General features: G+C 47.8%; 1 protein-coding gene across 2 annotated transcripts in view; it reads left to right on the top strand.

The window, feature by feature from the left end:
- The first annotated feature begins 1,402 nt into the window (after positions 1-1,402).
- SLC1A7 (solute carrier family 1 member 7) overlaps positions 1,403-12,382 on the top strand; it is a 47,234-nt gene continuing 36,254 nt past the window's right edge. For both annotated transcript variants that reach the window (XM_060083610.1, XM_060083601.1), the window contains exons 1-2: positions 1,403-1,552; positions 7,804-7,883. In XM_060083610.1, coding sequence (XP_059939593.1) covers positions 1,418-1,552; positions 7,804-7,883 — 215 coding nt within the window. In that variant the 5' untranslated portion in view covers positions 1,403-1,417. The remainder of the gene's footprint in view (positions 1,553-7,803; positions 7,884-12,382) is intronic.

Here is a 12,382-nt window from a genome sequence, read left to right as displayed (position 1 = left end):
AACAAGAGAGGCTGCAATAGTGAGAGGCCCGTGCACCGCAATGAAGAGTGGCCCCCGCTTGTCACAACTAGAGAAAGCCCTCGTATAGAAACGAAGACCCAACACAGCAAAAATAAATAAATAAATAAATAAATAATCCACAGTATTCCGAATCATTAAAAAAAAAAAAAAAAAAAACGCTAAATATAGATGGTGACCTAACAGCCATTTCCCTGCTTGGCATGTTGCAGTTCATTCCTGCTTTCACAAATGTTCTCTGGATGGAATGTCGCACCAGCCCTAACAAAGTAGATGCTATTATTATGTCTGCTTGGTTGGGGAAACTGAGGCAGTGTGCTCTTAAATGGCTGGTCCAGGATCACACAGCTAGTAAGTGGCAGAGCTGGGACTTGAATGTAGGTCCCCTGGACACTGTCATCTCTAAAAATAATAAGCCCTGAGAACCTACAGGGTTCCCAGCTTTAGGCTTAAAGCAGCCCTGAAGGACATACCTCACAACGGGTAACACAGCCCAAGTTTGAACTCGGGTCCACTGGACTCAAATCCTACATTCCCCACAATATTGGGAAGCACCTTTGAACCCATCCACCTGTACACGTGGTGGGAACCAAACAACGTAGGCCTGATTTGCACTCTGCTACTTGCTAGCTCTGGCCAGAGTCCCATGGCCAAGGGACTCTGGCTCCTGGGGTCTCAATCTCATTTTACTTTCAGTAAAATGAAGGTTGGAACCCTGGGGTTGTTGAGATGATTCCCAATGGTTCACACAGGTCACGCAACTGGAACAGGACTCCCACACAACCTGCTCGTTTCCTGACCTCTCTTTACCTCAGTTTCCTCATCTGTAAAATGATACTTATAGTACTTACTTCTTGGGTTTAGTGCTAGGATTAAATGTGCTAATACAAGTAATGTGTGTCTAGAACAGCACGTGGTGTACAGTAAATGCTTAATGCTGACGATTGCTAGCATTGCTAGTTATTTATTATTGCTAGTTTATTGTTATTTATTATTGCCAGTTATTGCCTTGCCTTCAATGCTTTCTGGAATGAAGTGGAGGTAAAAATCAAACCAACCAAACAAATGTTTCTCTTCTTCCTCCCACCAGTCCCCTGTCCCCTCCCCTTTCTAAAAGGAGCACTTGGCTTTGAGGTCTGAGCCCCCAACCACGTGGCCTGCTCTAATTTCCCAGGCTCTAATCTGCTCCCTGGCTCCTAATGATGCATCTAGTAATAGGATTGTGGCCTCCCTCTGGGGCAACTACACAGGCCATGGCCATGGGGCTGGCAGCTAGCGCTTAGCAACCCTGACCACCTGCCGGCTGAGGAGCCAGAGCCCCCAGCCAGGACCCTGTGCCCGGGCTGGCCTCCCGTGCATGGAATGGTGCTGTGCCCCGGGCCAGCAGGCTGGGCTTGCCATGGTGCTGGGTGCCATCCTGGCACGAGGGCGGGATGTGTGCAGGCGGAATGGACTGCTCATCCTGTCTGTGCTCTCTGTCACCGTGGGCTGCCTCCTCGGCTTCTTCCTGAGGACCCGGCACCTCTCACCACAGGTCAGCCGTGAGGGGCATCAAGGGTCCCCATCTCGGAGGGCTGGGTGGGCCTGAGGAATCTGGGGGTCACATTCCCACTCCGTGGCTCCCTGATGACATGACAGTGGGTCACTTTGCCTCTCTGGGTCCCAGTTTTCTCCTCTGTAAAATGGGTGTGATAAACGCATTGCAGGACTAGAGTGAGAGAGGAAGTGGCTTCACACCAGCATCTCCAGGTGAAAGATAGGGAAGGATGCCTTGTTGGAATAACCACAGGCTAAGAGCTGTAGGGGAAGGAAGAATGGGATCCTATAAGCATGCAAAGCAGGCATCAGAGAATACCTCCTAAAGCAGCTCATGGGCAGAGAGCCGGAATGGGCATTCTAGGCAGAGGTAACAGCAGAAGCAAGGCAAAGGGGCATGAAAGGTTTGCGGGGGGCTGGGGGGTGCAGGTGGAGCAAGCTGTTCACAGCAGCCGGAACATACGCTGTGAGGCAGGGGCTAGAGCACAGGGGCCATCAGGCTTCTAGATCCCACCACCGAGCAAGGGCTTGGGGCAACCACGAGAAGCTTTGAGCAGTGATATGGTCAGACCTGAGCTTGGAGACATCCCTCTGGTGCTGAGTGGAGGATGGGGTAGTGGCGGAACGGGCAGGGGGCCAGGTGAGGGGTGAGACATGACAGTGGGGATGAGCAGGGCAGATCTGAGAACTGTTTCCCAAAGAGATAGCTTCAGGATGTGGTGGCTGATTGGATGTGGGGTTGGGGGGACAGGGAGGCAATGCAGGCCCCCAGGGTTCTGGCCTGTGTAACTGCAAGGGTGACGGTGCCTTGCCTGGGGAAGGGCCCTCTTCTCACTTAGCACTCATCTCATGCGGGAGACTGAGGGACACTCATGCTGTCGAAGGCAAAACTTTTCTAACAGGACTTTATTCAGGACTACTGTGATGGGTGTTAAGACTATGGCGACAGGGGCGAGTGACCAGGAGCAACTCAAATACGGCAACTGCAGCTGGGGATTTACTGCCAATGAGCATAGTGAGGAGGTCAGTGACTAGAAAATTACTAAGGGGAGACATCAAGGATAGGGGAAGGGGAGTCTTGCTAAACCCACTAACAAGATCTTTGTTGAAGGCAGAGTTGGGGGGATTCTCACTAAATTGACTTAGCAGGGTTTTTGCTACACATGGGTGAAGCAGGACAAAGAAAGGATGAGGCTTAGTTGAAAAGAGGGCTCAGAATGGCCGGTCTAAAGTTCGGTCAAGGAAAGTTTTTGTCAATGGGCTCCTGGAAGATTCCTTGTTTCATAATATTCCTCTTCCTGCAGTTCAGTGATACCTAATATGTTCTCTACAACTGGGGCTCGAGGTATCAGATTTCATCTTCCATTAAAAGGAAAACACGCCTCTCTGGGAATCGAGCCCGCTATTATTATGGTTACACTGTTAAGGTGCTGTCAGTTATTTAGGGAGAAGCATAGACTCTGGAGTCAGAGGAACCGTGAACTTGGACTCTACTAGTGAATGGCTGTGTGGCCCTAGGCCAACTCTTGTCTCCTTTCTGGGGCTCAGTTTCGTTATCTGTAAAATGGAGGAGGGTGGGACTATATGTCTGCTAGAATTGCTGTGAGGAGTAATCAAGGAGTCATCAGTGCCTGGACACAGCGGGTGCTTAGTGAGTGTTACTTTACTCCTCCCTCCCTTACCCACCTGTCCAAGTCCTACCTACGTCAAGAACCGCCTCATAGATCCCGTATCTTATGAAAATTCTTCCAGACCTGCCCACATCTGCCCACTCTCCTCCCACACTCACCCCATGCTCATCCCTCCACTGGAACCCAGGTGCTGGAGGTCTTGCTTCAGAGCTGTTTGTTCAAAGTCTATTTCTCCCATCAGCCTTTGACTTGCTGACTATCACATGGGCTTTCTTGAACCAAAAGGTGAGCCTAGCTCGGTGTCACAGAGAGAACCCTCAACTAATGCCTGAATTAAATTGGCAATGGCACAAACAATTTGCAAGCCACTTTCTTTAATTTTCCTCAGCAACTAAAATATATTTCTTGCAGGAAGATTATTCTGTGAAAACAAATTGGAATGCCTATTCTTAAAAGCCAAACTCATCTGGCGCCTCCTTTGCCAAAGCTGCCTTCCCCATCTGTTTGGAAGCGCTAACGCGTTCTGGTCTGGATTAACCTGCCAGATAAATTGAAGGAAGGATGTGGAGCCTTAGAACAATTACTTGTCAGGAATTGGCTTTCTCAGCATCTTATTTTGAAATCCAGGAGTTGTTTATTTGATCTCTGCCTGTGACTCAGAAACCAAACCCTACTTGTTTTGTAAGCTTATGCAACAAGGCAAAAATCATAAACAATATGCAAAATGGTAGAATGTCCTATTTGTGAAAAGAACTTACAAAATCACAAGATTTATCTTTGGAAATGAGTATCTCATTTAAAAATATAGATCATTTTGAGAGTTCCAGTTAAACCATGATGAATTTATAATTGTACCCATTTTTCTTTCCTTCCTGGGATACCACTAAAATTGCAGTAATGGAATTGTTTAAAAATATAAACTCCCAAGAACAAAGACAATACAAATGGAGACAACTGAGAAAAGAAGTCGAGGAATTACAATAATTCCTGGATGGGAAGTGGATAGAGTTGAATGATCTTATTTAGTAGAGCACAGAAAGCTGAAATCTTGTGTCTGTAGAAGCAGAATGACAGCAGATACCACCTGAGTTTGTCTTGGAGAACTCCAGAAGGGCTCTGGACCTGAAAGTGCAAGGCACTGCAGGAGGCAAGGGTTAAGCACGCAGCTGAAATCAGGGATGTTGGTTAGAATTTTGTAACTGGACCAGTTCGACCCCTAGGTCCCTTACAGTTCATGTAATCAGAGGATCCCTCATCCACTATCTCTATCCCCCTGCCTGTCCCAAGGAGCCAGAGCAGCTTGACTTAGGGATGTTAGGCCCACTTGTAAGTGTTGGGGGAGGGGAGGTGGTGAGGCACACGCTTCAGGTGAATTAGTGGACATCTGCATCTTGAACGTGGGGTCCCCCTAAGTCTGCTGTCAGCTGGGCTTAGGCACAGCCCCATCCCCCCACCTCCCACCCCACACACAGCCAGAGGCAGGAAGGGACTTCTTTCACTGAAGCCTCAGAGGAAAGATCTCCAAATTCTGCTGTGAAGGGGAATCCTCCCCATTCCACCCTCCCCCCAGTGAAAAAGCTACATCTTCACCTGTTAGCCTTCCTTGAGGAGCCATCAGTTGACAAGTTCCACTCATGCACACAGAAGTTTAGTGTGTCACACTTATACACAAGCAGAAGCCGAAGTCAAAGCTGCTAATATGGAAGACAGAGACCAAACGAACAGAACAGTAGGTCTCTAATGAAGCAGAGGCAATGCAGGGAGTAGAAGAAAACTTTTAAAACCTTTCCTCAAGTTGTTTGAAGATATGAGAGAAGGTACAGTGACCATAAAGTAGAACAGGGTGCAAAAAGAAGAAACAATTCGAGAAAAAGAAAGAACTTTGGGAAATTAAAAATAGATGAGCCAAGATAAAAATATCAATAGCTGGGATAAAGCTGCAGAAATCTCCCAGAAAGTAAAACAAAATGAGCTAAAAATAGGAAAATTATAAGAAAATTAGGATGTCTAACATTCAACTTACTAATAAGAGTTTTAAAGAGAGCTAACAGAAAAAAATGGAGAGAAAAATTTCACAGAGAAAACAAGAACATTTCTCTGAAGTAAAAGGTATGCACAGCACTATGAATGTTTTAAAAAGAAAGGAGAAAATCTCATACCATGGTACGTCATCATGAAAAGTACAGAAAAACTGGAGATAGATAGGTGAGCCTTAAATGGTTCTGAGGGAATAAACTGGGTCTGATGTAAAGAATAGGAAGTAAGATTGGCTCCCAACATCTTAAGCAACACTGGAATCTAGAAGACAAAGAGGAAACACCTTTGAAATTTGGAGGGGAAATTCTTTAAACTAAGAGTCTTATATATAGCCAATCTATTATCAGAGTTAAAGCTAGAATAAAAACATTTTTACTATGTAAGACTCAGAAGTTTCTCTCCCATTCATGCTTACTAGGAAGGTACCAAAGGAGATATTCCAGCAAAACAAAGAAGTAAGCCAAGAAGGCAAGGGATCCAGGAAAGAAGGGTTCCGATATGGGAAAAGTCCCAGAATGACAGCGAAGAAGAGACCCATGACAACCACTGGGCCTAGAGAGCAATCTGTCCAACCTGGAACAAGAGGATGGAGAGCTCTTGCACTGTGGTCCCAGGGGCCTAGAAACGGACCTATGTATTTGAGTATATAGAAAATACTATTGTTAGACATTTAAAAAGCAACGTTAAAGCACTTGGAAGAAATTAACGAGTGGCTCACAGAAAACAAGGTAAATGAAAAATCAGTCAGTTCTTAACTTCAGGGAAAAACTGAAGGTTGTACAGAAAGGAGGCATGGTTGGCTCAACAGCGAGCAATATTTTGTGATCAAAATATTTTAAACCTTGACAATTAGTTTAATCAAAAATTGATATAATGGTGAAATGGTAGGAGGAAAAAAGGAGTAGGAACTAAGTCCTCATCTGTCATGGCAGGGAAGTTAATAGATGTCAAAAAGATATATCTGGAAATAGCTTTATAACCATATTATTTACAAATAACAATACTAAAGGAAAAACAGCTGGAGGAGTTGGGGGTCGTCACTCCTAGGAAGTTGGGGTTAAGCATAGAGATGGGTGAGGAACGGCTGCCTTTTTATCATTATAGTGCTATCTAAATTAAAGAATATACACATGGATTAAAATTAATTCAAAAGACAGATGGGTAAATTTTTAAAAGTTGATTTTCTGGTGTGTTGGAAATGGTAGTAGAAGTGGACTAGGAGGCCTGTTTTCTGGTCCTGCACTGTCACTAAATCACTCTGCGGGCAAATCACCTCCCTCTCCTGGCTCAGCTCCCTCATCTATAAAATGAGTTGTCAGCTGAACTAAGAGATCTGTAAAACCCCTTCTCAGCACCAACATTCTATAATTTGTGACTTTTCAAAGCATCAGGCCAGTAACCAAGGGTTATGTTTGGTTTTGTGTTTAAAAAAAAAAAAGTTACAAGTACAAAAATTTAAGTCAGATGGTGTTTGAAAGTCCACGTACTGGCCTCACCCAGAAGCTTACCCTCTGAGGAAAGTGGACTCAAGCTAGCATTGCCAGAAATAGCAAAATTGAACTAAGTTAAATGTAAAAATTTTTAAAGAGCACATCCAGTTAAATTTGCATTTCGCATAAACAAATAATTTTTAGTATAAGTAAAGAACCAATATTTGTTGTTTATCCAAAATTCAAACTTAACTGGGCTTTGGCGTACCTTCCTCTTCTGCTGTTAGGTTCCTGTCATGTGACCGGTTACTCTGGCGACAGCTGACTGCGCAAGGACTTGGTGCACTAATCCAAGGGCCGGCAGATAGGCTGGAACCAGCAGCCTATGAGGAAGCCCGACGCAGGAACTCCGCCCAGTGAGGGCCCTTTAATATTGAGAGTGGTGTCTCACCAACCAATCCGATTCTCTCTCTCTCAGCATTTCAAATGTGAGCCCTGCTTCAAGGGTGGGGTAAGAATTTACGAAAGTGTGGGGCGAGGGAACCCAGTACAGTAGGGAAACTGACTCAAAAATGCTGTTTACGAGTCAGTCTTTTCATAAAGTAGACTGACAATTCCTCCAGTGCAGGAACTGTGCCTTATTCACTCGTGGGTGCCCAGTACAATGCCTGCCAAAGTATGGGCTGAATGAATGTGTGAACAGTAGGCAGCCCTGCCCTCTCGCCACTTATCATCTGTTACATGAGACCGATTTGTAGCAAGGCTAGGCAGGTGAATGGTGAAAAGGTGGGGAAGAGCTGTTATCTACTGTTATTACTGACCATTTACTCTCATCCAGACCCTCTGCCAAGTGCTTTATGTGCATCCTCTCATTTAAGCCTCCCAGTGGCCCTATGAAGTGGTTATTACCCTCATGTTACAGACGAGAAAAACTCAGAGAGGCCGAGGAACTTGCTTAAGGCCACAGCTACTTCTAGGGGGCCAAGGTTAGAATCCAAGTCTGCTTGGCTCCAAAGCCAGTGTTTTCTCCACGGACTTTGCTGTCCATGGGCCAGACAGGAGAATACAGATGAAATGGTGCTTTGAAGATTGTAAAGCAACTGTGACGTCTGTACTACCTGCTATAACCCCAGCTCCTGCTGTGTTTTCAGGAAATTAGTTACTTCCAGTTTCCGGGAGAGCTCTTGATGAGGATGTTGAAGATGCTGATCCTACCACTGGTGGTCTCCAGGTGAGGGGCGGGTGTTTGGCTGGGAGGTCTGTGGTGGGGTTGCAGGAGGAGGATTCTGTACGGATTCTGTAGGTGCCCTCCTCCTGCTGTGGGTGGCTGGACTGCAGGCTCTGGGTGGTGTGACCCTGGGGGCTTCATGGGGCGTAGACTGTGGCACAGGCGCTGGAGTCTGGGTCATTCAGTGACACCAGTTGTTTCAGTCCCATTCAGTGGACATTTGAGTGACTTGAGTAAGTGATTTGGAGTCCTAGGACGTGACCTGACTCCAGGGTAGCTCGGGGCCAGGGAGTTCACGCACTGTTCCCAGGGAGAGGCTCTTTGTGGTGAATGCAGCAAGACATGGGGGAAAAGATGACCTTGGAGATGATCACAAGATGATATCCTGGCTCAACTGTGTGCTGTACTGGCTGTGGAACCTTGGACAGGTCAGACTTCTCTGAGCCTCCGTTTCCTCATCTGTAAAATGATAATAGTGACACCTACTCCAAAAGGTTGCTGCGAGGACTGTAGGAGGCTATCTATTTGCTAAACGTTCAGGGACTGATCACAGGGCAGACAGGTGGGAGATGAAGTTGGAGGATGGGTTCTTGCTTGATCATGAAAGACCTTGAATGCCAGGCTAAAGAATTCAGTCTTGGGGCTTCCCTGGTGGCTCAGTGGTTGGGAGTCCGCCTGCCGATGCAGGGGACACGGGTTCATGCCCCGGTCCGGGGGGATCCAATGTGCCATGGAGCGCCTGGGCCCATGAGCTATGGCCGCTGGGCCTGCGCGTCTGGAGCCTGTGCTCCGCAATGGGAGAGGCCACAACAGTGAGAGGCCTGCGTACCACACACAAAAAAAAGAATTCAGTCTTTACCCACTAGAGTGGGACCAGAGCAAATCCTTGGAGGTCACCTGGTCTCTACCACTGGTGTGCTGGTGACCTTGGACAAGCCCCTGGTCCTCTCTAGGTCTCAGATTTTCCAGATGTGTAATGAGTTGGCGGCTCCAGATGGTGTCTAAGAGCCCTTTGCTCTGAGACCATGGGTTTGGAATCCTCACTTCCCAGGACTTGTGCGCAGGGAGGGAAGTGGACAAGCCTCTGAGTCCTGGGGGACGTAGTGGGCTCTATCCCCTGGGACAGTGTCGTCAGCCTTCTCAGCCTCCCTGCTGAGAACCCTAACCCTTTCCCTCTAGGGTGGTGGAGATAATGCTCCCCCCGGCCCGGGAGGCCAGGTAATGGTGCTTTCTGCTGCCCCCAGGGGGCCTTGTTAAGCTCAGTTCGGCTTTGTGCAGGCAGCAGTTGGGTCTCTCAGGACTCAGCCTTCAAGGCTCTGCTGAAAGGCCACCTCCCTCCAGAAGCTTTCCCTGACTCCTCAACCCACTTCTGTAGTTGTCTCCTCTTCATGCATCTTTTGAGTCATTCACTGAGTCAGGGAATCTGTCAAGGTCACCGGTAGGCTCCATATTGCTAGACCCAAAGGACACTCCGAGTTCTTGTTCTGCGTGACCTGTCCACAACAGTTGATACAGCAGTTGGTCACTCCTTCCCTCTTGAAACACTCCTCCCTATGGCCTTACACTCTCCGGCTTTGTCTGCTCCCTGCCCCACCAGCCGAGTTTCTCTCTCTCTACTCAACCTCTGAACCATTGTAGTTTCTCAGGCCTTTTCTCATCTGTCCTCAGGGCTTTAACATACCACCTACAAGTCCAGCCCTTCCAAATATAGATCTCCCTCCCCAACCTCCCCTCTGAGTGCCACTCAAACTACCTACCTGACATTGCCACTGATATCTCACAAGGATTTCAGTTTAACGTAACCAACTTGAGATTTTACCCGCAAACCAGTTCCTTCTGTTTTCTGCTTGTCAGTAAGCGGCAGTTCCATCTACCCAGTTATTCAAGCCTCCATATTTATTCTCTTCCCCCACCCCCAGCTCTTCCATCAGCGACTCCAGCTGATTCTTCCCCCCAACTAGAACCCAGCGTCATCCCTACCACTGGGCAGACTCCACAATGACCTCACTGGTCTCCTGGCTCTGGTTTTTGTTCCCCTCCCATCTGTTCTCCACCTGGTGGCCAGAATGATCTTGTGAAAAGCCAAGCGGGCCATGCCATTCATTCACCTAAAACCCTTCAGTGGCTCCCATGGCATTTAGAATAAACCCTTGCATCCTTAACGTCACCTTGGAGGCCCTGCAGGATCCTCCCTGCCTGTGCCTCACTTCATGTCATGCCTAATTCACTCCGGTCCCCTGACCTCTTAGTTTCCTAAGCAGACCAAACCCTTCCCCTGTCTCAGGGTCTCCACACATGCTGTCCCTTCTGCCTGGAGCACGCTTCCTCAATGCTTTACACGTCTTCCCCTTCCTCATCCTTTAGATCTCAACTTCCATGTGACCTCCTTAGAAAGCCCCTCCCAACCTGTCCCCCTTCACCCCCACCTTCACTCTCCCCCACCATGCCCGCTTCCTTTTCCTGCACAGCACTTACTTTTGTACCGTTATTCTATATGGATTCAATTGTTAACTTGTTTATCTTCCACTGGACTGTAAACTCTGTGAAGGCAGATACAGTACTCTGTTAAGGTTCCACTCTGGCCTTCACACCAAATGCCTGGCTCATCATAGGTGCTCATTAATACTTGCCCAGTGGATTCATGAATTCAGCAATCATGCACTGTGCTTTCTGGTACATGACCCTGCCCTGGGAGACTGATGAGAAAATAAATAATTACACGACAGCCAAGTAAGCGTGTCGATGCAGGAAGCACAGGACTCTTTTTTGTTGTTTCCCTTTTTCCCAGTTGTATTGCAATATGGTTAGGCAGCTTGATCATCCTTTATTGTGTTTTTTGTTTATTTGTTTATTTATTTTTGGCTGTATTGGGTCTTTGTTGCTGCGCGCGGGCTTTCTCTAATTGCGACGAGCGGGGGCTACTCTTCGTTGCGGTGCGTGGGCTTCTCATTGCCGTGGCTTCTCTTGTTGCGGAGCACGGGCTCTAGGTGTGTGGGCTTCAGTAGTTGTGGCTCGCAGGCTCTAGAGCGCAAGGCTCAGTAGTTGTAGCACACGGGCTTAGTTGCTCCGTGGTATGTGAGATCTTCCCGGCCCAGGGCTCAAACCCATGTGCCCTGCATTGGCAGGCGGATTCTTAACCACTGCACCACCAGGGAAGTCCCAATCATCCTTTATTGTTGACCTTACTTACTGCCAGGGTGTTGCCTCTTACTCAGAACTGAAATGCCTCCAAGGCAGAGGCCCTTGAGTAGACCCTGGAGTCAGACAGACCTGGGTTCCCATCCTGGCCCTGCCATTTCCTTGCTGTGTGACCTTGAGCAAGTTATTTAACTTAAAATCCTGAAGTCAGAGTCAAAGGCCTGGGTCCTAGACCTGCTTCTCCGCAAATCACGTGATCTTGGGGCAGGCACCCTCACCTTGAGTCTCAGTTTACCAAGGTTACCCAGTGGCTTTGGACCCATTCAGCTCTCTGGGTCCTGGCTCTCAAAGGTTTGGTCTCTCACCACCAAACTCAAGTGCTTTCTCTTGGCTGGAAACGAAATGTGGTATTAACTTGAGAAAAGCCAGTGTGTGCTCATATGTTTCATTTGTTTATTATACAATTTCGGCTGGTTCAAAGCAACCGTGTCACTGAAAAATGGAAGTGCTTTAAAATTTTCCTAAGGGAGAAGTAAACCTTCTTAGGGGAAAATGACACATTTCTGAGTTCCAAACCACTCCACCCCTGAGCCCTCATTCCTTTAGCTTCAACTGGTTTATAATCCATCCGTTAATCCATCCTTCCATCCATCCATCCATCCATCACTCACGGTCCCCTGATCCCTTGCTCCTGGCCAGCCCAGGGCGGGGCATCCCTATCCTCAAGGAGCAACCACTCTGGTGTGGCGGTTGTCACTCCAGACAGAGCAGAGTCACCAAAGCTACTCTGGAAATTCAGACGTCAGGTCTCATGCCGGGCCTACTGAACCAGAACTGCCGAAGGGCCCAAACATGTTTTAAAGCCCCACAAGTGTTCTAATGGTTTGAAAAGAAACCCTGATGTCTTGGGATCAGGGCTTCTGGCTGGATAGCTAAAGAGCCTGGCGTGAGCACTGCTGCTTTTCAGTCCCCAGGGCCCCCAAGCTGTACCCCCCACCAGGAGACAGAGGTTTCCTGCAGTATAAATTGCTCCAGGGCAGTGGGAGGATATACATCAAGGCACATTTGCTTCAGTTCCAATAACCTGCAAGCCTGGGTCCCAAAGCCTGGCACCCATGACTCTAAATGCTCCCACCTCTTCCAGTAGAACCTGCCACCCTTCCCTATGCCAAGCCTCTGGCATCAGGCTGGTCACCTCCTTGGTCTCTAAGCATGCCACATACCACCTCTGCTCATGCTGCTCCCCTCCCACGAACGCCCTCTTCTCTTAATTAGTTAAGTCCCCCTCTGTGTTCAAGACCTAGATCAAGTTTCTTCCATGAAATCCTCCCAGCTCTTCATTTACTGATAAGTAGTGATGATGA

The sequence above is a fragment of the Mesoplodon densirostris genome, chromosome 2 (assembly GCF_025265405.1).
Source record: "Mesoplodon densirostris isolate mMesDen1 chromosome 2, mMesDen1 primary haplotype, whole genome shotgun sequence".
NCBI classification, from domain to species: Eukaryota; Metazoa; Chordata; class Mammalia; order Artiodactyla; family Ziphiidae; genus Mesoplodon; species Mesoplodon densirostris.
The sequence above is the reverse complement of the archived record's forward strand: the minus strand, read 5'-3'. Positions and strand labels throughout refer to the sequence as shown.